Genomic DNA, 27,883 nt, shown 5'->3' on the forward strand with positions numbered 1-27,883 from the left:
CTGAAGATTGTCAAAGTTGCCGTAAAAATATCACATCACCGTGGGGCTGTAAAATCACTAGGGTTGACAATGCCCTAGGCGGGATAATGCTCCTAGGTGGCCGTGCCGCATGCTGTTGTCAGGACTGACAGTCTCTGACAGTAGTACGGTGATTGGAGGAGTCGACCGACCTTAGGTCGGTGGCCAGCTGAGGGGCGTCGGGTGGAGATTCGGACCTCTCCGACGGTCAGTCGGGCACGTCACGGGAGTCGGCCATCGGACCTCCTGGTACAGTTGGTCAGGAGGACGGAAAAAGTCTGCCCGATCGATATATCCTCGGTCGGTAGAGAGCCGCCGATCGGTCGGTAATGGCATCCGACGATCGGTCGGTCGGTCGGTCGGTCGGATATGCCCGATTATAAGTCGGTATGGACGGAGTCGGCCGGTATTCCCCAACAAAAAAATTCCGAATCACCAGCCAGCGATCATATTATCTCCAAATATACATTTTCATTTTTTTTTTTTGGTAAAGATACATTTTCATCATATTAAAAAACATGTTGATCCCTTCTATGAAAATATAGAACCCCCCAAAACTCACCACTCCATGTGCACCCTTCACTAGGGAAACCCAAAAGTTTATTACTCAGTACTCTAGCTAATCACAGTGCCTATAGGTACACATTTTTTCACAATATATCTTCACATAATGGAACAGGCGTTTGGGTTATCATCACTGAAGAGAGACCGGGCCCTCTCGTCGACGATGTGACTGTAGGTCGGCTTCTGGTAGTAGCCATGCGTGTCGGAATCGTTATACCCATGCTTGTAGTAGTTGTAGGAGTTTGGAATGGAGTTGAAGATTAGGTGGTAGGCTGGGTTGGGGTGGAGCTGGTGGTAGTACTCCTGGTTGTAGGTTTGGTGCTCCACGTTGTAGGGATAGGGCCACAGCACCGCCCGTCTCCCCGTCTTTCTCACCGCCTTCAGCACCTTCTTCTGGTCCACATACCCCGTGACCGTCACCTTTTGCTGCACCATGTCTATGTCCACATCATCTACTCCTGCAACACGTTAAAGAAAAACAATGATATTGAGGTCCTAGGTACCATTTGAAATACCGCGCAAGATTTGTTACAACTTCTATATCAATATGCTCTCAGTAGTAATAACTCTGACTAGAAAACCGTAGAAATGAGAGATTTTGTATTTGTTTCACGTAGGAAATATGAAGAGAGTTTCTTAATCTCTCCCCAAGATCAGAAGTTTGGTTTGCTTATATTTGTATACCTTCTAACTTTAGAAGCGCCTTCTTTACTTTGCTTTCGCATCCAGAGCAGTCCATGTGCACACACATCTCCACGATCTGTACACCCACCAAAATATATGTAGCTCATCATGAGAACACTATCATGGCTATGGATCCAGCCATAGTCTCCACATGCATTTACTTATGATAAGATACTAATAGTGAGAAGAGGGCAAGGAAAAGAGCAGCAGCAGGGGCTTACCGTCATGTCGGCTTCTGCTTCTGAGATATAGTTGCAACTCTCTTTTTATGCGTTCTCTTTCTTTTCTTTTCTTTTCTTTTCTTTTCCCCCGGCGAGGGCTTTCTATTCTCTTCTCGGTAGAAGAAAGCTATCTACTCTTGGTTGGGAGCTCCCTAAGCTCGGCTTGATCTGTGAGCCTTTGCACTGGCCACGGTTATTATATAGAAAATAGGTGGGCAATGGAACGTTGATGTCTTAAAACTATTAAATCTTAGAGGGTACCGCGTTAGGATTTTTCTAGAAAGACTTAATACTAGTCGGTCAACGAATAATGAATAAAAAAGCAATCGACCGAAGCGACATTACTTTTATATTAAGGTGAAAAGTAACCTTTCAACCAATGATAGGATGCCACGTCCGCGTGGTTCCTTAGTCACAGGCCGGCCGTTTCTTTCTTTTGAGTTTCAAGGAAGATACGCGTGCCAGAACAGGGAGCAGCAGTACAATGCATGGAATCTAGCAGGAAGGTACGTCTGCCACCAAATAGTGAAATCCACGAATAAAAATGTGACACGCGGTCATAAAACCGTGAATGGTGTGGCATGGTCATGTATGGCCTGAATGTATTGGGTGGATTTAGGTATTTGGTGTGATAGCAGCATCGCATGAAAAGGAGTGTTGTTAGGCTTGGGGTTTCATGGAGGCGATCGGTGGATCCTCTCTCGGCATTGGTTCGCGGTGAATTGCCGGTACTGACCCTGGCATTACCCCGCTTTGAAGAGAGGATCCAGGCGAAGGAGAGCCAAAGCTGACGTGTCACGTGACAATCGCAACGTGGCAGCTCGTTATTGGGCAGATGAGTGCTGAAATCTGGAGCCAACGTCGGACCGTCTTCGGTCGGTTGTGACCGGAGGAGAAATTATTGCCTGGATCACGCCCGAGTAGACCAGCGCAAATCACAGAGCACGTGCAGGGTGGATAAGGCGTAATCGGGAATTCATGAAATGGTAGGGTTAACGTGGCGTGTTTTGCATCGTGGGATGTGGGTGGTCTACCTGGACGACACCCAGGCAATAATTTCTCGTGACCGGAGAGGCTGTGCAGGTGCATGGGCGTCACATCGTCGTCATCGTACAACGTCAACCTGGGTCGATGAGCACGAATATATCCTTATCATATTCTTCCGCATATGCTTGGCACCAGTCGGGTCCCCACAGTGTAGGGGTTTTTTTTTTTTTTTTTTAAGGTAGAAAACTGCAGTGTAGTTGCTAGGATTCTTCTGCTATATGTCTACCTTGTATCATCCAATACTCAAGTACCATAGCATTTGATCAATTATAATTAATAATATTTTTTTTTCATTTAAAACTTTCAGTCAATTTGAATAATAGTGGATCTTTTTCTAATAATAAATCATATACTGATTTATCATTGGATGGTTGAAGATGAATTGTTCTACCAATAATTTTTCATCGCTATCATGCTCTCGGAATGCTCTCGTAGAGGATTTGGCGTGTCCATTGGACTTAGTCCAAGTAATAATTAAATGTCATAGCGGAAAAAGTATCCTACCTTCTATATTTATTTATTTATCTACAATGCTAAACTTTATCCTTCAATGAAACATTTCTACGGAGGATTAGGATGGGAAAATGCTATTCAATAGAGATGCGAATGGACGAGTTTGTAGTCTACCATAGAGTTGAGAGGGTTTACATTTCCATCCCGGTGATTGCAACCACCAAATGGATGGTGATTCGTGAATGGGAGTAGGTTGTATTGGATTGTAAAACCACAGCGTGTTGCATTGTTGACGATACAAAATAGAAATTGGGGCAGTACAGATGGATGTGTGATTGCAATTGCTCAATACTCATGAATGTTGCAGACATATAATCTTAAGCAGCTCCCACATAAAGAGTAGGTTCGGTATTGCATATAGGAAACTCATACTTCTCGAACAGAGCTCATTAGTGGCAATGAGGAGCCCATAAATATGTTTTCACACCAGCTACTTATGCTTTATCAAACCACCAATGAATGGACTATCGATGAGAGTAAGGTAGAGAAAAACCCATATAAAAATCTTTTTGGATATTTTTATAGGATCGGGCTAAAAATCCTGTAGGATCTGTGAATTGGGCTATCCATTTAAGCGTGGCAGTTATCAACCAAGCACCATACAGCAAAATCTAGTGGGAAGAAAAGAGACCTGCATAAATCTATCTTTCTTTTTGCAGCCCACAAACTAGGATCTGGACTAGAGTTAAACAGATTTAGAAAATGCAAACTAGATAATACCAACAGAACCGATTCCTACAAAATTTTAAACTCAATCCTGTAGAAATATCCAAACATGCCCTCAGTAATTTTGTTATGGATCCCTGAGTTAACAAGATCACGTGGAATAAAACATGAAACATTAGCCCACCCAACCCAATCTTTAGTCTGTGGAGATGCTTTTTTACTGTTGACTATATGTTGCAGGTTTGATTGACGGACTAAAATTGTTTCTCATCCAGGAGATAAAGTGTCCTCATAATTGCTAGTTTTCCAACCTACTACTTCCCAAGATGGGTGCAGCGAAAAGAGTGTCAACAGCTATAGAATGTCTTATCCAAGAAGGTAAACTGGAATGGGGCCATCAGCTTTGCATACTTACGTACTCGCAACTGTCATTCCATAATTTAAAAGCTGGAGCGTTGTTCCTTAATCCTTGCCATAACAGCTGCCCAACAATCACTGCTTACAATTCAAGAATATGATTTGAGAATATCTGAAGAGGAGAGCATTGCTAAAATCTTAATCGTCCTGCAGATGAACGGTCTGACATTGTCACACATGGATTTTAAGGGGGAAACATACCAATCTCGCAGCTTGGATGTCCAAACAGTTTTACAGTACCCAAGAATGAGACCAAGTATTGGGTCATGTAGATGGTCCTCATCTACACAGTAACATACATTTAGCATCCTCTATTGTATACTTTCTGCAATGTAGCATTCCTCAAAGTTCCGGAGTCAGGTCTGGATGAACAACCTAGGCCAGAGCCAGACCATGTGCGCACCTATGTAACCACCGTCTCATGGACCATAAAGAACTTCACATGCACATTCCTACAATACTTCAGAATATTAAGGTTAGAAACAACTTTTAGCATTTCAATTTCTACATCATAAGAAAATAAGATGCTGTAGCTATCTGCAACAACCATCAACCAACTTACTTGAGCTGCTACAATCATTTCCAAATCTATGGTGAACATCAAACTAGCAGGATTTAAGCAAATATGAGACAACAGCGAGCATATGCTTGCATAATTATTATGGTAAAGAGCAAAGCAGAGATAAACTTGACATATTATTCCAGCCAGCACAAAGGCTCTTATAATTTATGTCGAAAGGAGCAACACTGCAGAAACAGTTTCTTCTGGCAAAATACAGAAACACTTAACAGTCGAATTGTATACCAAGTACTCTCAAAAATGTTGTAAAGCTGCGAAAGCATGAAGGCATGTTGAACTCTTTACCAGACAAGACACAACACACGGTTCTTGAAATCTATGAGGAGCGTCTAATAAACTTACCAACCTAACCAGTATTCTGCATGCCAGCAGCAATACCCTTCATGGTCAAGATAAGTGTGTCTTCCAGCCCAGGGGCATATTCGCTTGTGGGATTCAACTTCACTAATTCAGCAGCTGGCTTGCTAGAATCCATGATCTCCTTGGACAAGTGTGGCCTTACCTTTACATGGAAATTGGGGTCCCTGATCTGCTTCAGTGTGTAAGCTTGACAAACATTCAGACTGGTTATGTAAGAATCACGGAGACATAATCTCTGCTTCAAGTAAGGATTGCCTTCGAGAAGATCCTTGTGACCAGCAACCTACAGAAGTTTCCACAGTTCACATTTCAAGACCAGACATGAACCTTTGATGATTGTAAAAATATATTACCAAATTAAAGTCATCGAGAATCATATACAGTAAGCTATATCAAATCAAATTTGGTGCTCTATGGGTTATACTTTGTCCAGGAATAAGTTTATGAGTATGGTATAAATATCAGAGTACCTCAGATTTCATTCGCAACCAGATAAAGGAACCTCAGAATTTAAAAGAAGCACTAGATACAGTTTAGGGACTATGGCCTTATAACTGGTTTCCGAAGGATGATCAAAAAAATAAAAATTTTTATTAGTTATGTTGCGAAATGAACAGGCCACTGCTTTGTTGTGAAGAATTAGACCTACCTCAGCTAGCTTCTCTTTTTCTGCTCCTGTTCTTGGATGTTTCAAGGTGCCCATATAAATTGAATTTTTGGCATTAGAAAAATGAAATATATTGCAAGAATGATATACAAATTAATTCCAAGAAAAAAGACTTGCTCTATGGACCAAAGAATGTAAACTACACAAGGATGCACAGACACAGATCTGACCCCTAAATTGTTACAGATATTCACAGAACGTAGCACCTTTAGGCCTGCCCACATTGAAAATGTCCAGAAGTCTGTCATGAGGTTGATATCAAGAAAAAATTATAAAAAGAATCTGAATTTCGTTAGAATTGCTGCTAGCAACAATGACAGTCCATAACAATTACCAAGTTGACTTTATCCACTAATCTTTTCTCATGAAAAATGTAGCATGTCTAATACAAGGTATGTTTAATTTGTATAAGCCGAACGGCGACCAGTTGTTACATAAGAGTGGTACCCAGAGTGGGACCAGTCACTTGAAAAGCAACCTATGCCTGCTTAAAGCAGGTCATATGCCCTTGTTCTTGGTGTTTATGACTGAGTAGTAACCCACAAGAATTTAGGAAAACTAATTTTCCTCCCAATACCTTGAACAGGTTATCATATTTTTGTTATATGAAACAATAACAGCTGTGAGTATCATACAAGATTTATGCTCCCCTACATTCTAAAATAATAAAACAAACAAAGCCCATCCCACATCCTGCAATCTAACGATATGCTTAAGATATATAGAAGAGTAGAGTTCACCTGAAGAAGAAGGCGTTTTGTCTCTTCATAGTTGGTTCTCAGTCGCTCCCCAAATGGCCATAAATCTTCAGATACAAGCAATTTGTCATATAAAGAAGCAATTCCTGGATCTCCCTTAGCAAAAACCATCTCCACCAAGTCTATTGTGACCCTGAAAAATGGCCATCCATTGTACATTTCTTGCAGTGTATGAAGATTTCTGATATCCTTTTCCATGATGTGCTTGAATGCTGCACCAAATCCAAGCCACACGGGAAGGTGAAACCTTGTCTGTGTCCAAGCAAAAATCCATGGAATTGCACGGAGTGATTCTATGCCCCCACTAGGCTTCCTTTTCGATGGCCTGCTGCCAATGTTCATCCTACCATATTCCAGCTCAGGCGTGGCCTATCACAGAAGAAAAGGATTATAATTTTCATATGAATATATATTAATTTGTACAGAATGATGGTCAAAATAAACATGTAAAAATCTTGCACTAACAGAAATACACCAGTTGTCAACCCCCTCTTGCCTCATTGGCCAGAGTTTCTTCCTCTTGGAAACTTGGCAAGAGTTCAGGGATTGGCACCAGCCTCTTCCCCTTCAAAAAACAGAAATACGCTAGCTTGCCATATTTGGCATAACAACCCTTACTAAATGGAGACATATTAAACCTAGGAAACAATCAAAAGATCATATAATGTTCATATATCATACATACCCATAATTGCCTGATACAATGATGATCCAGAATCACAAAAAAATTCTGAATCACTTAATGCACAGACAAGATCAAATGTATGGCTATTGCTCAAGAACAATGGCACAATTCCTACTCCAGTATCCAAGCAATGTCTAGGAGGCCTTTGCCAAGTACTTAAATCATATAGAAATATGGAATGCATCAGCATTCCCCTATTATTACGAAAAACTAGATGATCAGACAACATGAAGGATGGTCCTGGAAAAATCCAAGCGGGCAACCAGAAATAATAGCTAAAAAGTTATCTGGTAGTTATCTTTAAGAAAATGCCACACCAAATTGGCAGCTGCATATCACGAAAGCAAGATTACTTACCAGGCGGAAGTATTCGACAAAGCGTGGTTCTTGAAAGACAATCGAGCGATATTCCTTTGTGGCTACTACAGCCATCTCATCCATCAGTGCACGCCATTCTGGCTTTGGAGAAATTGGAGGGTGCATACCATGTTCAAGGGTAGCTACGGTGAAACGTTGAAGAGTTCTAAAGCACAGATGTTCCTCTCCAAAAGACTGCTCAATGACTTCACCTTGAACTGTCACACGGAGTGATCCATGAATAGTGTCTGGCGGCTGAGACAATATAGCAAGATGAGTAGGACCACCTCCTCTCCCAACAGTCCCCCCTCGTCCATGAAACATTGTCAACTTCACTCCATATTGCTTAGCAACCTTTATGAGCTCCTCTTGAGCTTTATATAACTGCCAAGCTGCAGATAAACGACCAGCATCCTTACCAGAATCTGAATACCCAATCATGACCTCCTGTTTTCCATTAATCTGATCTCTGTACCAGTCTATTGAGAAGAGTCGGGCTAGAGCTGCAGGTGCTCCCTCAAGATCTGCAAGTTTCTCAAACAATGGCACAACTCTCAATGGTTTCTTCACACGGCATTCACGCTGCAAGAGCTCGACTGCAAGCACATCTGATGGAGCAGTTGCCATTGAGATGATATAGGCCCCGAAATTATCATCAGGAAGCTCTGCTATGACATGGAATGTATCCAAGACATCAGCAATTTCCTCTGTTTGGGGAAGATCAGGACCAAATAGAGGGCGCTTGCCCCTAAGCTCGGACAGCAGCCACTCCTGACGTTGTTCCTCAGGCCAATCACGGTATGATCCAATTCCAAGATGTCTAGTGATAGCATCAATAACATCAGTGTGCCTATCAGACTCTTGTCTGATATCTAGTCTCACGAGAGAGAGGCCAAAAGTTGATACTTGGCGCAAGAAGTCAAGAAGGCTTCCATCAGCAATTGGTCTATCACCACAAGAGCAAAGTGATCTGTAACAGAGCTCAAGGGGTTCGAGAAACTGCAACAGAGAAGCATTTGATATTAAACAAAACAAAAAGAATATAATATACGCATTAAATAGGCAATTAATCATTAGCATAATTATACATTAGTGTGGGAACAAAGTTACGTATTTGTCCATGCATTTGCATAGATGAAAAATAAACATCGGAATAAAGACAAGCAAATTGCTATAACAAAATGCAGCTTAGAAAGAAAGTTATGGAAAAAAACCATGTCTTAATGATAGAGGTGACATGTTCTTGACATCATTTCTTCATTAAAAATTATTTCCTGATTATATGAAGATCAGCGATACTAATTCGCACACATATACTAGTAATTGATAATGAAGTATGGACATTTGTTCATGATTAAAACAAGCACTGATAGAATTGACAGAAAAGAACCTGCTCAACATTGGTAAAAGTGGCTTCCTCAGGAATGTCAGAATATCCACTTGACAATAGTTGATGGGAACGCTCACGTGTATTATATAGCTTATCCCTCACATCACCAAGTATAACACGATAAGGTTCATTTGGAGGAATTCGTTTCCAAAACTCTGCATCCAAAACGTTTCTACAACAATTAGAGCACTTCATTAAAGACAGAACATGTCAAAGAAAGCAAATGTAAGCAAAAAAATTTCAATTATGGATTTTTAACTATAGATCAAAGGCTATCAGAGAAGATGGAAAATTTTGTAATGGCATCGTCAAATAGTAAAAAGAAGAATGTGTGCTAAGTTTCCTGAGCTAGAAGATAAGTAGCTTCTTCTAAAAGCACCGTGTAAGAAAATTTACTAGATAACAGCATGATCAATGGTGTGCATACCTATATAATGTTTTGCATCTTTCTTTGAGGACTGGTGCAGTTCATTAGCTCGAACTCGTAGTTCATCACTGCAGCGCCACATGGACAGCTAAAATTAAATAAGATGGTGTCAGCATATATAAAGTGTACAACCATATAAAGAAAGAGCCTTCCATCAAGTATAAGATGCCAAGAGAGACATTAGTTTGTAGAACCAGGACTGGATGGTTTGTAATACCTCAAACATTAAATCTTCTATCTGGGAGTAGTACAAGTTTGCAGCCATCAATCTAGCCAATAAGCATACATCCCTTGTAACGTCTGGAGTAACTCTAGGATTTCCTGCGTAACACATATTGGCATGATGTTTGCCAAATATATAAGCAACAAGTAAATGTCTATATCTCCTTGATAACTAATATAAACAACTTCAAATAAAAACTATAGCCAATTATATGTTACAAGATACAGATTTCAGATTTTAATGTCCAGTAGATCTGAGAACAGAACTCAGTACATTTCCTCCCTACCAAAGTTCATCACTCTTTGCTAAAAAATTAGAAAAATTCGAACCCTTGAAAGATTTCCCCATCCATCCCACTTTAAAAAAGATGCCTACGAAAAGAAAACTTTACCATCACGGTCACCACCCATCCAGGAAGAAAATTGAATAAGAGGAGCATTATAAGGAACCCGCTCATTGATCCCGATGTTCTTCAGAGCAGTATCAACACGGCGCAAGAATTTTGGCACTCCCTTCCAAATTGTTTCATGAAAATAACTCATGCCTGCCCGCATTTCATCCTGTGGAGCTGGTGGTGTTCTTCGGATTTCATCAGTTCTAAAGGCAGCTTGAATCTGCAAATAGAAAACAAAAGCTGAGTTATTAAGTGAACAAGATAAAAATCTGGGTTCTGAGCAACATAAAAAATAAAAATAATAAAAATAAAAAGATGTGATTCTTTTTACTCTTCCCCTTTTTATGGAAGATGCAGCAGGCAATAACTGCAAGTATGAAGATAGTAGTTAATATGTTGTGCATGGGTTCTTTCAACTTGACTTGACCCTGCATCTATTATAAACAAATTACTGGATTTAATGAAAATTTTTATGGTGCTGTTAGCTAGAGAAGATTATATTGACAGGAAACTAGATACATGACTTCAATTATGATGACAGCAGAATACCAATGTTAAAAGTGTAAAATTATGCTTTTTCATCAAAGTACAATATTGAATTATAGCACTGATATTCAAAGTCTAACCTCACTTGATTTATTTTTAAATGGTGTCATGTGATGCAGCACATGGTGCAGCCAAGCATCACAAGCTAGCAGATTCACAGGTGAAGACCTCAACAAGGAAATATTTTCGATTGATTTTCTTATAAATTTTTCATTAGGGACAATATCGATTTTCAGCCAGATTTCCATGTTTGTAGTAGAATAATTTCAGCATGTTTTCTATTGTCGAGTCCTATTTTGAGTATGATTCTGTATCGAATTTAATACTCAAATTAGGTTTAGAAGATCATGCCCTATATATATGTATCTAATACTTTATATGTGGTAGCCTTTTGATATATTAATAAAATTCCTTTCAAGAGGATTTCCTTCACCAACCAAAGGATTCTTTACTCCAGTTTACTGCTATTTGCATGTTGATCTTTGAGGTGCAATTTCCTTTCTCACTGTGTCATCGTGTGTGTTCCAAATGCAGACCCCAGAGTGAAATCTCTTATTTAATTAAAAGAAAATGATGCTATCAAACGTCGACTCTTCAGCCTCCCACGAAATTGGTGAGATTCTTATGGAGTATCCCAAGGACATAGTTTGAATCCAGCCTAGATTCTTATCCTTGAGACTTGTTAGATACTTATTGTGCAGTCTGTTCCATATTTACCTTCTAAACAATGGTGATCAAATCTCAAATGTATAGTTATTAGTCAACCAGTTAAAAAACTCAGGAACGTCATTATCATAAATTATAACTCAAAAAAGAGAATGGTTAATCAGTTCCAGAACAGTTGTTATAAATACTAACATTCAGTACACATCTTGCACGTTAGTTAGATAAGAGAGAGGATATGGGAGCTGCACGACAAAAGATAAAAGAAAGAAATTGGAGACAGGATTGCCGAGATAGGGTGACGATAAAAGTGGAATGGACACACATGGGCCCCACATCAGGGAGTTCACATGATATATACTAAGTATAAATATTAACAATGTAACGGTGAGGTCAGGGTTAAAAAAATAAAAACAAAAATAACAATAGCAGCAAAAGAACAGATCCCCAGACTAAAATCTAAATGATGACACAAGAAACATGAGAGTCAAATTACCTCTCTCTGAAGAGCTTCATCAAGCTCCTGGTTGTCATCGGGAGTAATGTCCTTGGCATTAAGTTGTGCCAAACAATTCCTTATCCTGGAGGAATATTGCAAGGATGTAAGAAAATAAGGATTCACATTTATACCAACACTATAAGATCTGAATGCCATAATAACTGTTCCCGTATTTTATAGCAACAGCTAATTGTCCTCCAGCCCAGAGATATACGTATAGTAAGCCTTCTCCCATGTGCACTGAGCTTATGAGAGGATAATTGATACAGGAACTGATTAGAATCTTCATAAAAAGAGTGTTTGTGCTTACAATTAGCATAAGAAGACATGCATGGGTAGCAGGCAACAAACTACTAAACTGAACAATCATATACAAATCCAATAAGAAATTTCTTGAAAGCATTTGTCAAATAGACCAATCCAACATATTCTGAAATCCTGTGGACAGACCTTGCATGTTTCTGAAGCAGAGATCTGCGGATTGATTGAGTAGGGTGTGCAGTGAAAACCAGATCAACTGTCTGGTTCTTGAGAGCATCAAAGACCTCCTGAGGTGACTTCTTCAGCTGCACCACAAGCCTTTTAAGAGTCTCCTCGATGTCTGACTCAGTGGGTGCAGAATTCTCATCGGCAAAATCTCCCTTTTTCAGCTTGATCCTCCGCCGATGGGCGATCTGGACCTCCTCAGCCAAGTTGGCCAGGTTAAGCATGTGGGAGAATGAGCTAGCAACCACAATAGAATCCCCGGGATCCAGACTGGTGAGCACATTCCCCAATTCACCCAGCTTTTTTAGGTCCTGCTTCCTCCCATACTCGGCAGAGAGTTCGTAGCATTCTTGAACCTATCAGCACATATCATGCTTTCTCATAAATCTACTAGTATTTCATTTCCAAAGAGCTTGAACTACCAAAAGATCTACTTTGATGGACTCGCTAAAACCTTAAGCTAAATCACATGAAGCACAAAGCGGAATTCAAATTCCACCAATTGATGGGGTTCACTCTTCAAGATCGACCGATGCACATTTTATCATCCATATAACTTGCATAAGCTCTATCCCACAGACACACATATAACAAAGAAAAACAAAAATCTTGAATAAGAAAACATGTAGCATAAGTTTTAACTAATCGAAGATAATCCCTTTTTAAAAAAAAAAAAAAAAAAGAATCCAGCAAGAAACGAGCTTTTTCTGTTTGATCCAAGAACAGGTTTTCCAGAATTTACCACACAAGGCACTACAAAACTCAGAACTGAGGATGAAATCCCAACTTTTCACCAGCAGTAAGATGGATTTCCTCCGTTACCAACTTTAAACCGAATTTTTTAAAAGAAAAGCTACAAAGTTCGCAAATTCAAGTCACGATAAGAACAAAGGACCGAAAAGGAACCGATTTTGGATACCGTTTCCCTGAGATTTTCGCCATGCAAGTCCTGTAGGATGTCAAGAAAGCGATCCAAGAGCAGAGCGTCGTACTCCACCAGCTTGTCGTCCTCCGACACCTTCCCCGGCGCCAGAAGCCTCAGCTGCGCATCCACCGACGCATGCCTCTCCAGCGAATTCTTCGACATGTCTTTCCCTCTCCGATGAGCGTTCGTTCAGCACTCGGCCACTCTCTCTCTCTATACCTCTCCCCCCCCCCTCTCTCTCAATTCAGTGGACTACACACAGGGGCAGATGGACAACAGATCATAAACACGAGAAGCCCGCCCTTTAGCGAGGGGCAAAAGGCATCCAACACGCCCACCTATTGCAAACCCGCAAAAAAGGCTCCCAACTTTCCTTCCTCCCCTTCCAATGAATCCAGAAAAAAGGAACGAAAGAGAGAGAAAGATAGAGACGACGTTTGGATTTTGGATGGAAGGAGGCCTAGGATTCATATGAGACCATGTGAGTTGTGACGCCGCCCTCCGTCGGCTAGGTTCACCGGCTCGACCGGACCAACAAATAGAAACAAAAAAAAAGAGGCCAATACGATTAGTGCACGCCACCTATCACAATCATACATCACTGACCAGCGGTTACGGTTGATTATACGGATGGCCGCACATAGTCTAAGAAATAATTTTTTCAAAATGGAGCGATGTATATATATTTTGTGCATGTTAGTTCGTGATCGATAAGTTCATCAACTCGGCTGTGGATCCGATTTATCCAGAAAATTCATCTCTTTTGACCTTCCATCCAAATCGTGCCATTATTTTCTATATTTATGTTCTCTTCTTGGTTTTTGATTTCAGCAAAAAACAAAATTTTTTGTTACTTCTTTCCTTCTTCAATTTCTATCCTTCCTATTCGATTTCAAGTCCTCACTAGCTTTGGTGTCTCGATTGATCTGCCGGCTGTGACTAACGTGTCCAAATTAGACATCCCTTCTGATTTGTTGATTATTTTTTTCTGATTCCCATGAATATATGTACAATAGATCGGTATAATAAATCAGTTTTTAAACCCCCCAAAAAAAAGTCCCTCCGTTGACCATGATCACTGGATTATCTATTAACTCTCGTGTGATCATGATATTATCACAACTGCAGATCTTCTAGCCGATGTACCTTCTGCAGGTATTTAATTACTCATTGTGTGGGTGTTCCGCTAAGGGAGCGAAGTATCATTTTTTTTTTTGTGGTGGTGTTGGTGGGGCGAGAATTAGTTATGTAATTTTTTAAGCGAAAGACGAATTGTAATTCTTATCGACAAGCAGACACATGTTCACATGCAACGTACCTGGTGGTTAGAGCGGGCTTGGATCCATATGGGATAAAATAAAGAGGATTTGGGGATTGATAAGGGGTCTCAGTTACTGGGGACAAGGAGAATATTTAAATGATTATAAGGTTACAGGCATAATAAGCCGGACAGTTTCCAATAATTCTGTGAATTCAAATAACCAAAAGCATCTGAGAGCTGCTGCAAAAAGATTTCTTTATATAGATTTTGCATCAAGTCCAATAATCCGATTAAGTCTCTTAATCAATAAAGATCTACTCTTTTGTATTTTGCCTTATACCAGTAGGGCCCAAAAGTTAGCATGCTCATACAAAACCGATATTTATAGTCTTCCTGCTTCAAGTGGTGGTTTGGTAGTGGCTGCCAACGCAAAGGTGACGTTTCTTTCTTATCGGAAGGGCCATGGAACCTGGGCTTAAAGTCAAAAAGGAGGTGGCCATGATGGAAGTGGTGCATGCACTTCCCCTCCACTAATTTGAACTCTTTCTCTTCTGAGTTAGTGGGCCCGACAACTCCGCATTAAACAACCAATGAGAGGACATTTTAAGCCTTGTCTGCTAGAGGGGCAAATCCATGCTCCGTTGGGTTGCTAGCAGACAGAATAATAGCTGGCAGAGGACATTTTTAGCCTTGTCTGTTAGAGCAACACAGCGCTCAACGCACTTCCCAGAGCAAAAAAGGAGCGAAGTCGCTGCTCACCACCCACGCACAATTTGGCAAAGTCCAGCACAACCCTCCATGCCAATCTGGAACGTGACAGTGCGTTAGTCTTATAGGGGTCTGCCCCTCTTTCTGCTTTCATCAGTAACCAATTAAATGAAAAAATGCATTGCACAATAGATAGCTGAAGCTAATTAGACCGTCCACACCTGAATAGCAAATTTTCCCATGATACCATAACTAACATATAAGAATTTATCAAAAAATTTTACCTAAACACCCATCTTTTGATGGATAACATTTCGACTGGATTAAAAAAATAGCCTCCATACATCTCCAGAGGCAACTGACAGAAATCCAGCAGTTCCACCCCAACGGCTCCAGACTGCATAACTTGAGACTTGAAGATAGCAATGGGAAATCATTATATTTATTCAAGAATTAAGTATGCGGCAACTTACAGATGCAGTAAAAATTAGTAGAAGAAAAGCTTGCCGTGGTAAGGGAAGTTGAGGCGCTTCATTATGGCGAATTAAGAGACCAGAGATCTCACTTTCGATTAAATAGAAGCAATTGTTGCATCATTGCACAGCTTTAAACTAATGATTCCCATCCTGAGAGAGGATAATGACAAAACAGCATGCTTATTTAATCGCCAATCGTTAACAGATGATGGCAGCAACAATTTATAATACATGAGGAAGAACCAAATTTCTACACCAGGACATGAATCTGATCTAAGATTAAATAAAAAAATTGCAAAAAAAAAAAAAAAAGAAAGAAAAGAAAACTTAGAAGATACAAAACAAGACCTGCTGACCATAATTACACCATAGAAACTGATACTATTCACATTTTAACAACATGCTTCAGCTGGCACTCAGCTAAATGTGAAGAATGCTTGTACGTGCATTCCAGCTAGGTCAAATGGTCACCCATCACTCCAGTTGTCATCATCACCACCCTCATCGCTACCCACAAATGCCTGAGGAAATGAAAACAGCATGAAAAACAAGAAAATCATAGCTTGAAAAGGGGGGGAAGAAAAAGGAAATGAGATGGCGCAACCTGGCGGATTGCATTTGCCTTCTCTAAGATTGCAGCAACATTGACATTGGTGGTAGGCTGTGAAACGATAGTTGGCTTTGATGTCATGGTGTGTCTCAGGTTAAATGTCTGCACAAAGCGGTTCGATTAATGTAAATAGTTAGCACAACCTATTGAAAGCAAAGATTTGCTCTTATTCTCTTCGATCAGTATTGGAAACTATATTTAATCGTTTAGGATGTTGATTGCCCAGACCTCAATAAAACTCAGCCAATGAGACTCCATACAAGAATCTAATTCTGACTTCAACGAACGGATTAAGGGGTAAGGTTATTTATTTTGTCTTTTAACAAAGTCATTTATTTTATTTACTCATTATTTCCAAAGCATCAGCACCACCACTATTGAAAATATGCTGGGATAACCTGCCAGCACACAACAAATACTTGACAAAGAAATAATGAGAGGAGAGTACTTTCAGATGGATGAATGTTTACCTTGTTCCTGATCTGATGTAGCAATTCCCCCCTTTCATCAAGATCCTTATTGCTAGCACTCTCATTTTCCAGTCCTTTGTGTCCATTCAGCTTCTGCTGATCATGCTGCAAACATTGATTATACATGATGAAAATATACATCTGAGAGCACAGTAAATAATTCCAAGTTTTTTTGATTTAATTGTCCTTTAACTTGTATAAGAATCAGACCACAAATTGTACAGACAACCAACAACTTGCATGAATGATAGTTTCATAAGGGCATTGATGTTGAATTCCCACCACATAAACAAGATCTTTTGACTCAATATTATCATTAAAAAGAGCATCAGATGGAAAATGCTTTGCTGCGCCTGTTAGGGAAGATCTCCAGGCCGACCTACTGCTGACTTGGCAACTCAATTTTCAACCGACCCCCATGTATGGCACTAACTCCAGCCAGTGACACCTTAACCCCATGCTGTGTGGCAGGTCAAAAAACCAGCACCCATTGCATTACTGGTTTTCCTTAACAGTTGTCCAAGAGATATCTCCCTCCAATTTAGCCTGAAGAATAAACTCTTTTTTATTCAGCATCTGAAAATACCCTTTAACATTCAAAATTTCTTTAGAACAACCCATTTCAAAATCGTGGATGTTTTGATGAATCAATAGTCCAGAGATCAATAACATGTAAAGTGGAGGACTAACAGTAACTCAGTTGCTTTATAAAGTTAATTTTAAAGTTTTGATCCCCCACCTAGAGATGCAAATTGAACAGGTTGGGTCAAAAACTAATCCGACTGACAAATTACCCTTCACATGAAACATGGACCTAATAAATCAATCCAACTACCCAAGCATGAACTCAACTCCAAAATCTTCTTTTCCTTCTTTTCTTTCCTTTTTTGGGAAACAACAGGAGGGGGTTTCCAACTCAATTTATTGAGGTACTAAATTTCAGAGGTACATGCAGGACTTGAACCTAGGTCATTGGTAACAACTCTCGACAACTTACTAGCTAAACTAGTTGGTACATGTTAGCTCCAAAATTTTCAACATAAGCACAATTGGAATAAGGTTTTGTCAGGTTGGTGAAGTCCGATTAGTTCCAGTGGGAGTTATGTTAGGTTGCGCTGAAACCTAATATCTACAAAATATGAGATACGTTGGGCTGGGAGCCCAGATTTATGGGCAAGATATGACTTGGATCAGGCTGGGGACCCCATTTCAGATATTTGGTTTGGGTTGGGCTGCCCAAGCCTTCAACTCAAACCTGAACCAGCCTGAAATTGGGTTTTCTAACCCAAACCCAAAGCAAGTTAGGTAAATATGGCCACAACCCAAACTATATGTCTGATGGAGATATGTTCAGGCCCCACAACTCAAGTTGCCCCACAGCCCCAAACCTCCTCCCATCCTTTTCTCTTCCTTTATGCAGATGATAGTACTTAATGTGCTTATTATGGACTGGCCACACTTTATTGATGTCAGATCTAAAGAATGAGTTTGCACAGCCATGCTAATTTGTTGGTGACATTAATGAAATAGAAAGTGAACTGACATCAAGATTGAAGCATACCTTGTCCCTTATATGATGTAGCAACTCTTCCCTTAGTTCCTTGTTATCAGCAACGTGATTTGACTCTTTGTGCCCATTCAGCTTCTGCTGATCTTGCTGCAAGTAACAAGTAAAAGAGAATGAGAAAAAACATTAAGCATGTTACACGTCATGATACTCATGACAGCCTAACATAAAATGGAACCAAAAATAGAATGATTATTACCGTATTCTTCTTGGGATGTGGTGCGATCACTTCAGAGATAGATGGTGGTTTTGGTGCACTTTGTTCTTGCTGCAAAGCAGCAAAAGTTGGATCTTGTAGAGCATCAAACTGGTTAACATGGGCAACAGTATTAGCATCTCTATCCTCTCGTGAAGCAATTGATGGCTTCATTATTCTCCACTGCATTGGAGGGAGAGGTGGCGGTGGTGGCTGCCGATCTGGGGCTTGCAATGTAGAGATCATTGGATCATCTGACAAGAAAACAAATCTTCCTTCCCATTGATTTTTCAATGAGATAACAGATTCAAGACCAGGGAGGTCCACTATGGAACCAGATCGAAAAGACAATGTGCCATTCTCAGCCTCCAAATCCCCAAATCCATTGACTGTGACTTTGCTGGAATGGTTCAATTGCTCAAATCTCATGTTGTTAGAGATGGATGTTGTTGAAGATGAAATTCCATGTGAATCACCAAATAACCCATGCTCTTTGCATCCATTTCTTTCATCTTGTTCCCACAGCTCAGAGTTCGAATACGAGCGAGGGCTGAGAAGATCCTCGGAAGAATATGGACAAGACCTACAAAATGTGTCATCATCTGAATCAGAGCCACTGTCTGCCAAAGGAACCACAGGCTCTGGAAGCAACTGAAATGATGGAAACATCAAATCTTCAATGCTTTCATGGAGGTTGCCATTGGGAAATTCCAGTTTCAATTTGGATTCCAAGCCATTCATAGGATGAAAAGAGATCTTCATGTGTTCAAGTGGTGGAGAGGATTGCTCTGAGTAATGCGAGGTAGAAGAGAGAGAATTTTTCAATGCTCTATGTCCAATCTTTTCTTTGGTGTTCTCTTCATTGGAATCCTGAGATACAACTCCAGTTGGTGGTTCTGGTGGTTATTTGGAAGGTAACTCTCCTCTGACTTCCTTTCTTCAGCATTCATCGTTCCAGTTGGTGCAGTAAGTGATGCTTTTCTAAGAGTATTTGCAAGAAATCTCTGTGCAAGGCCAGTAAAACTGGATGAGATAATATTTGCGCTTTGGCCAGCTTCACTGCATTGTGACTCAATATTACAAGTAGCTGATAGTTCAGCGTTAGGAGCAAGGCCATTGTTTCTTGTTAGATCAGGTTCATCAGAGAGAGCATAGATGCCAGTAAAGGATGGGGAACAAGATGACATCTGCTTGATAGGCCTATCCCCATGTAGGTATGCTTTGAAGGATGGGGAACAATTGGATGGATCATGCTGTTGTGCCGCATTATATGCTCTGACAAACAAGTGATCACCACTTAAATTACTCTGAACTAAGGAATTTGAAGTAGACAATGTCTCATCTATTTTCTTCATCGAGTTGAAACCATTTAACATGCTTTCATTTGGCATATCTAAAGTGTCTGATTTGGAAGCTAATCCATTAGCATGCAAGTTAGTTTTCTCTGTGTCACTTAAAAGATCACATGTATAACTTTTAGAATCAGATACAGTATTCTCACTTGCAATATTTGGAACACCAAGATCTGGAGGTTTTGAAGGTTCAACACCAAAAAGGCCAGCATTTGTCCACAGTTTAATGGAAGACATGTCAGCAGTATCAACAGAAGGAGAATGTTGAGACATGGATGTCTCTATTAGAATTTCACTGCCCAACCTGGTTTGCAAACTAGGAATGCTTGAATCTGGAGATGGATCATTGTCAATGCCTTCATAGCCATTCCTTCTCATGATATCATGATAATTATTTTCAGACAAATCATTGGCAATAGAGCATTCTGGGTTGGAAGCAGAGTCAGTCACGTGAGGTGACTGTACACATTCCAAACTATTCGAAGAGACCAAGTTCGAAAATTTTGGAGACACATCTTGGTTTAAGAGCCCATTAGATGCATTCAAAGATTTATTATCACAGGAATCAGGATTTTTCCCAGCTGTCTCCCAAATCTTTCCAGTTCCAGATTCCATTCCTTGAGAATTGAAATTTGATACTGCATTGACTTCCCGTTTGGTTTGGCATTCAGCTTCTGTATCTGCCTCAGATTCTAGTGTATTAAGTGCATCCATATAGTTATCTGTCTCACTTGTGACTTCGTCAATGTGGTTCACACCAGATAATGATACTGGCAATTTAGCAATATCAAACAAGATGTCCTCTTGCGCTGAGACTTCAACTTTTGTATGATCCATTTTTGGTGGTTCAGAGTTTACTGGCAGAGACTCTGAATCTTGGAGCTTATCTGCAATTATGTCATCGCATGATATGGGACTGGTAGCCTTAATAATTTCAATTTTTTCATCCCATGTAACAGAAGATGATCTGTCAACACTCTGCCCTCGCAAAGAATCATGTTGAGAATTACTGTCTGCAACATCTCCATTAGGTTCATCATGTAAAACAGAAGCACAAGAACCACTTTGTTTGATATGTAACTTAGAATCAGACAGTTTATCATATTCTGGGACAACAGGCACCACTGACGGGTTTGTATCTGAAACTTCTTCAACATAACTTGACCTAATCTTTGAATCAAAAGGCCTGGATTTGCCAGCAATTTCAGGATTGAATCTCATATCAGGTGTTGATATATTCTCGGTCGAAGAGCTTTGCGCGTCAGTGCTTGGAGATGCAAAATGTAAGATGCTAGCTAGGCTGTTTTAGGTTCACATATATCAATGTATAAGATTAGCGTAATATGCTACAATAAAGAAGACTGGCATGGTTACTAGTAATCCATTGTACGTTGTCTAAAATCAGAAGAACCATTCAGAAGAAAATACCTGTTACTGCGCCCTGATGTGTATGCTGCATGAACTTCTCCATTCTTCAGATGTGATCCTTTTCTCTGCACATATTTGTATGTTACAGAAGATTTTTAGGTTTTGTAAGCATAAAAACTGTAGGTCATCACATAAAGACACAGCTAAGGAATATATGATCAATGCTTATGGTTTCTAACTACATATCATAAAGTATGACTAATTGGATAACCTGTTTATTCACACCATAAACATTTTCTTACATGGAAGACATAGTCCTCAACTTAGATAATGGAAGATTAAAGATTCTGTAATAACTACCAAGGACTATCTTTAATTTCTAATCCATTAATGAAGAATGTTCAACCATAGGCAGCGCCACATGGGCACCGGCTCTCTTTTTTTTTGGCACAGGAGAGATTCTCCAGCCCTGAAGGTCAGTTCAGGTCATGAATGGTCCATCAGAATTGACTCTTCCCAAAATTATATATGCTTAACACAACTTGATAGTTGTCAAACATTTGCTGTGCCATACAATACTCCAGCTAGTCTTGCTAAATGATATTTCTAACTCTAACCAAACACATTTCAGTTCAAACTATGCATGCTATTTCCGATAAGAAGGTTGACTAATATATACATAAACAAATATGTATGTACGTATGTCTGTGTGTGTGTGCGTGTGTTTAAACACATTTAAGTTCAAATTATGCATGCTACTCCTGATAATAAGGTTGACTAATATATAGTTATATACATAAACACATATGTATGTATGGCTCTGGTGTGTGTGTGTGTGTGTGTGTGTGTTTACACACATTTAAGTTCAAACTATGCATGCTGCTCCTGATAATAATGTTGACTAATATATACATAAACACATATGTAGGTATGTCTGTGTGTGTGTGTGACATATTTTTGTGTTTCATATTTCATATTACGTTGTAAAGCCTTTCATGTGTGTGTGTGTGACATTTTTTTGTATTTCATATTTCATAGCACCTTGTAAAGCCTTTCGTGTGTGTGTGTGTGTGTGTGTGTGTGAAACTTTTTTGTGTTTCATATTTCATATCACCTTGTAAAGCCTTTCATGTGTGTGTGTGTGTGTGACATTATTTTGTGTTTCATATTTCATATCACCATGTAAAGCCTTTCATGTGTGTGTGCATGTGTGCATGCATGCGTGTGTGTGCGTATGAATGTGCGTGTGTGCGTGTGTGCATGACATTTTTTTGTGTTTCATATTTTATATCACCTTGTAAAGCCTTTCATGTGTCTGTGTGTGTGGCTGACATTTTTTCTGTGTTTCATATTTCATATCACCTTGTAAAGTCTGTGTGTGTGTGTGTGACATTTTTTTTGTGTTTCATATTTCATATCACCTTATAAAGCCTTTCATATGTGTGTGCGTGTGAGACATTTTTTTTGTGTTTCATATTTCATATCACCTTGTAAAGCCTTTCATGTGCGTGTGTGTGTGTGACATTATTTTTATGTTTCATATTTCATATCACCTTGTAAAGCCTTTCATATGTGTGTGTGTGTGTGTGTTTCATGTGTGCGTGCATGTGTGTGGTGTGTGCTTTTGTGACATTTTTTTGTGTTTCATATTTCATATCACCTTGTAAAGCCTTTCATGTGTGTATGTGTGTATATGATATTTTTTGTTGTTTCATATTTCATATCACCTTGTAAAGCATTTCAAGCAGTTCATCTGACAAAGATTGGAGGACTGTGATTAGGAAAGAAAAGTGAAAATCATAGGTACCTTGAACTTCAGAGTTTTCTTTTCTTTCCGTGCATGTTCACCTTTATCTGATTCTGATAGAGCCCAAACCCTCCTAAAATAGGATGGATCTGAATATCTCTTTAAGCAAGCTCCAGCACCAGCATTATCAAATCTGAAAAGTACAGCCAGATTATGCGATTAGAAGAAAAAATAAGTCTTTCAGACATATAAAGCACATTAGTTATAGGAATCTCACTTGTCAAGCAGGTACAAACGTGGTGGATCACGACATTCTTCATAGGAATCCATCATAAAGTGTGGCAATTCATGGAATAGGAGGTGACTCTGTTCATTCCGGAGATGGGCATGCCAGTCACAACCTGAGATTAACATTTCACTGTCAAGGAATTGAACTACCACGATCACATTGTTAACTTAATGAAAATAACAATTCCAACCATCAGTTTCTACAATGTACCCTGGCAGCAAATAAGTGTAACATACAATAGTTTGAAGATGTTTCATGCCTGTGTATTGCAGAGAAATGGTGATTCATTTATTTATTGCTGCCACAGGGAAAAAGAAAAGGTTTGGATTTTGGTGGCTCATTTTGGTGAGCATAGGGAAGCACCGAATTTGTTTTGTGAAATTCAACACTGAATCCTAGTTCACCACTAACTGCATGAAGGTGCTTCACAAGCATACACTTTCAAATCCTCTGTCGCATTGAATGAAGAAAAAGACGTGATCTATGATAATGAAGGACAAAGAGGTGGAATATGCTGATTTGTTTACTCAAAACAAAAATGAATTTTGTTATATTGGTTATATATTCACATAAATTGGTGTTATTCAATACCTTCCAGTTTGTACCTTTTGTCTTAGTCAGCCTTTTATTGCCTTCTTTTCAAACACCTTGTCATTTGTCAATCCAATTCAGTGACCATGCATGATATTTCCTACTTATAGTTAATGTAAATTTGTCATTACAATAAATATGGTGTAACAAAAAAAAGAGATTACTGATTACTTATTTGTCCAAAAGATTTGCTTAGAATGACTTCAATGTCAATATCATGAAGGTAAATATTTTCAAGTGACCAAGAACAAAACATCTTGCTGCTAGAAAAGAGCAAAAGCTACATTCTTTTCTACCAAGCAAAAACTGTATATGAAGCTGAGAACAAAGAAATAAGAAGCCAAACAAGGCTATATAACTTCAAGACCAGCCAAAGACATGTAAATGTGGTGTAATGCCTATAAATTTACACGCACAGATATTGGCAGAACAAACGAATTGGCAGTAATTTTGAAGATCCTAGTTTTAATACAATTGATCTGTAATCTTAAAATTAAATCTTACTTCTACTAAATTAACTGAATGCTTATAATCAGCACTGATAGAAGGCTTCTACATGTCTTCAGAGGACCCCAACAAATATTAAACCAATACAGGCCCCTTTTTGATAAGAAATGCTCAAAAAACACAAACTAACACGAACCTACAGGGCATCTTTTGGGTCTGCTCAGTTGTTATTTTATAAAAAACAAAAACAAACAAAAACAAACAAACAAAACAAACCACCAAGCAACTTTTTTATGCTCTTGATCATACTACATGGTGGCAATGCATCAGATGTAGAATTTAGGGAAGTAATATCCATAGCTGTGACCTAAGCCTTTTGTAGATGTGGAGTTGCATGTCCACATCTCATTCTTGCGACCATTTCTGAGCATCATAGTCTTCATTGGCAACATAATTTGAAACTAGACAGCTTCAAACATCAAGAACAACCAGGCCATTTACAATCAAGATAGAGTCAGCTTATGCCTTATCCATGACAACTTCAAGCAAGATGGCTCCACGAAAGAATCAGGCAGATGTGCACGGAATACTAGTGCAGAAGAAAATTATTAGGTAAATCAATGGCACTTTCTGACCTGAAGTAATTGATATTTGGCTGCACTAGTGTATAAAATATCTCAAAAAAAACTGATACCTGCTACATAAGCAAAATGTATATGACTTGTTTGGCCCTGAATGGCCTTCTCAACTGATGGAAGTGCTGCTTCTATGTTCTTTACTCTAGTCAACATTTTACGCCCCCTTGCAGCTGTAGCTGTCACTTGTTCATGCAGGTCATGGAAAACATCTGCAGCAAACCTATGGAATTGCAAAAGAGTTGCATCAGTGCACGCAAGACAGTCCATGATTTGCAAGGTCACAGGTCAAACGTTGACTAAAGGGAGCAATAAAAAAAAAAAAGTGTTATAAAGAAAGCAGATCATTTTAGCGGAACCATAGAAATTATACATACTCTAAGCACCACATAATGGTTATTTATAAGCATACTACCTAAACAGGGCATGTTATTAATTTATCCTAGAATACAGCACATGCAATGTACATGGCCGCCTATAGATGGAGTTTTTTATGGCTTTCTGTGACCACATCACCAGAAAAATGTTTGGGAACTAATTTTTCTCTCATGAGATTTTATTATTTATGCATGCTCATGCATTTGCACTTTCCGCTTCTCTCTCTCTCTCTCTCTCTCTCTCAGCTGCACATGCACATTCTCTTAAGAGAATAAAAGAGAGGTGTATTATTTGATCTCAGGACAACCCAGTGGCCTAGCCTAGTTTTTATATGGACTTGCTCTGGTTGGAAGTAGAATAACCAGGTGTAGCATGCACAATTTAACCACCAACCTATACTTCCTCTGCATCATAGCAAGGATTCAACTCCCGGTGGGATGTCCCGCAAGACACTAGGATGGAGTACCATCCCTCGTGTCAAGACAGGGCCATCATGCCATTGTCTCAATATCCCGTGATTGGCACATCTTGGGACATCCCTTGTCCCAAGTGTCAGGACAGGGTGGGGCGACAGCGCATCCTATTCCATGGGAAAACTAGAACAACCCCATCTCACAAGATTTAAAACCTTGCATCAAAATTACCAGCTAATTTCTAAAACATCAGGCATAGGTTCCCAGCATATTGTGCCTCATTAAATCCAGCATTTCCTACTCACACCTACCTACCCCTTCATTCTTAGGAGATAGAATAAGGTTGGTGTCGACACAAGGACCCACATTACTCAATTCTGATTGTTCAACACTGAAACCTGATATTGACCTAGTTTGGATGCAAAACCATGAAATAGCGAACAATCTTTGTTGATACGCTCAAGACAGATCATTTTCCCTCTACATGACTCCTCCGAAAACACTTCCTGTCAGCTTTTAATCCCTAAAAATAAAAGAGATAGATTTGTAATTCTTACATAAAGAGTTTCTCCAAAAATCAAAAGGGGCATCGTATTTTTCTAGAGCTTGCTAACAAGCTATCTGCATAACCTCACACTGCCTAATCTTAAACAATCACTTTCAGACCCACATAGCTTGCCTCACAAGCTCAATTTACTCCAGCACCTAAACGTCTTTCTCCACTAGGCTGTTTCAAGAAACATATGACCACTGCTGCAGACAGCTGACTTCCCTCCCTCTTATATTCTTTCTGCTACCTCTCCTAAGAAGCATTAGTACATGTACATCTCCAGGATCTCCATTCCTTCTGAAATTTCCATTGAGAGGAAGACCTTCTCCTAATTAAGACATTTCAAATTTCAGTAATAATTTCTGGTTAGTCCCTTACCATCTTTTCAACCATCCATTCCACTGCATGAAGAAATCATCAGCTACGTGATCCAATCAGATTCCACAGACTGCCTTCCAACATATTTGAATTCTAGAATCTTCTCTCCTCCATCCAGTAGTCAATTTCTAGAAGCCTAGCATAATCTTGGAACACCTTGCCCAAACACATGCATTGCAAATGAGTCCAAATCAAACAATTTATCATCATGCCAAGTTACTCTTTATGGGACTCCATCTACCTGGACAGCACACAGACCCAAAATGATAAAGACCACCATCACCACTCACATCCACTTGCTCATTTGAATGGTGCCGGACATGCAAATCCTCCAAGCCGCCCAACCAACTCAAGTGGTTTTCCTTCATATATATTCCCTAATAGTACCTTCTTCTTCCAAGAAATTAAACTAAAAAACAATTAATGTAAAGGAAAGGATACTAAAATAATTTTTTTGGTAAATAAAAATATTTTTTTCAAAAAATGCTTAAACAAACATATAGATTGATGACAAGACGACATTATTCTCTGAATAATCCAACATGTGAATCTTGAACTGAAATGAATTAAAACGTTTTGCCGTAACTAAATCTTTTAAAGCTACATAAATAAACGAATAAGAAGACGAAAATATCCCTTTAAATTTCCATGAGCACTATAATACGCAATTAAGTACCAAAGATTTCGCCCCATTTAGCAAGAAAGACACGAATGCCAAGAAATCAAGAAACAGAATAACAAAAAAAACCCAAGGAAGAGAAAAAAAGAAATAGCAAGAAAAGAAGAAAGAGAGACGAAAGAGAAAAAGAGGAACTACTCGGCGAGATCGCCCAGCTGTCTCAAGATCCCAACAAGGCCCGCGACCGCAACCCCATCCAAGAGAGCCTTGGGGTCCTCCTTCTTGGCCAGCCCACGGTAGAGCTCCGGATCTCCCAACCCATACTCGTTCCTCACCTCGAACCGCACGAGCGGCATCCTCGCTCCCTCCCCTCCCTCTCTTCGCTCACCGCGGAGGAGGAGACGCCGGCTCCGATCGGGATCTGGCGAAAAGCAGACCTCGATGCCCGGCACTCATCGCCGAAGCCACGCGACTTCTCTGATAATCTAAAGATTTAGAAGAGACGAGTTGGGCGGCGGTGACCGGACTCTGGCGAAACGAGACGACGACGGCCTAACCGCCCGAACTCCTCTCTCTCTCTCTCGCTGTCCCGCCCGGTTTTCTGTGTGCTCGATCGCACATTGCCTTCGCCCCAAGGCTCAAGGAATTGCCATTTTGACAAGTGAGAGGACACCACCGGAGTTGGTTTGACATACAGTACGGTCCTCTACGATGCCCCTAACAAACTTCTAAAATGGC

At 39.7% G+C, this 27,883-nt stretch overlaps 2 protein-coding genes across 2 annotated transcripts; both read right to left on the reverse strand.

The window, feature by feature from the left end:
• Window positions 1-453: 453 nt before the first annotated feature.
• On the reverse strand, window positions 454-1,657 carry LOC105048132 (heavy metal-associated isoprenylated plant protein 28). The gene is made up of 3 exons (XM_010927338.4): window positions 1,488-1,657; window positions 1,267-1,342; window positions 454-1,040 (listed from the first exon to the last, which is right to left on the reverse strand). Exons 1-3 carry the CDS (start codon window positions 1,491-1,493, stop codon window positions 682-684), a joined length of 441 nt encoding a protein of 146 aa, XP_010925640.1. The 5' UTR covers window positions 1,494-1,657; the 3' UTR covers window positions 454-681.
• Window positions 1,658-4,756: 3,099 nt separating this feature from the next.
• On the reverse strand, window positions 4,757-27,794 carry LOC105048129 (uncharacterized). Its single transcript, XM_010927335.4, is given in 21 exon segments — window positions 4,757-5,353; window positions 6,478-6,864; window positions 7,538-8,536; window positions 8,928-9,082; window positions 9,355-9,442; window positions 9,572-9,675; window positions 9,969-10,191; window positions 11,677-11,761; window positions 12,130-12,521; window positions 13,085-13,280; window positions 16,007-16,056; window positions 16,140-16,247; window positions 16,616-16,720; window positions 18,177-18,272; window positions 18,382-19,275; window positions 19,278-21,030; window positions 21,159-21,223; window positions 22,906-23,038; window positions 23,123-23,246; window positions 24,867-25,030; window positions 27,344-27,794. Coding segments are annotated over 21 exon segments (6,576 nt in total). The 5' UTR covers window positions 27,502-27,794; the 3' UTR covers window positions 4,757-5,056.
• Between the last annotated feature and the right edge of the window lie 89 nt (window positions 27,795-27,883).

The sequence above is a fragment of the Elaeis guineensis genome, chromosome 7 (assembly GCF_000442705.2).
Source record: "Elaeis guineensis isolate ETL-2024a chromosome 7, EG11, whole genome shotgun sequence".
Taxonomy (NCBI): domain Eukaryota; kingdom Viridiplantae; phylum Streptophyta; class Magnoliopsida; order Arecales; family Arecaceae; genus Elaeis; species Elaeis guineensis.

Bases quoted from the DNA above. Each gene is read 5' to 3' on its own strand.
- LOC105048132 (XM_010927338.4), bottom strand. The intron at 1,041-1,266 runs GTATACAAATAT...AACGTGTTGCAG, and splicing joins GGCGCTTCTAAAGTTAGAAG to GAGTAGATGATGTGGACATA.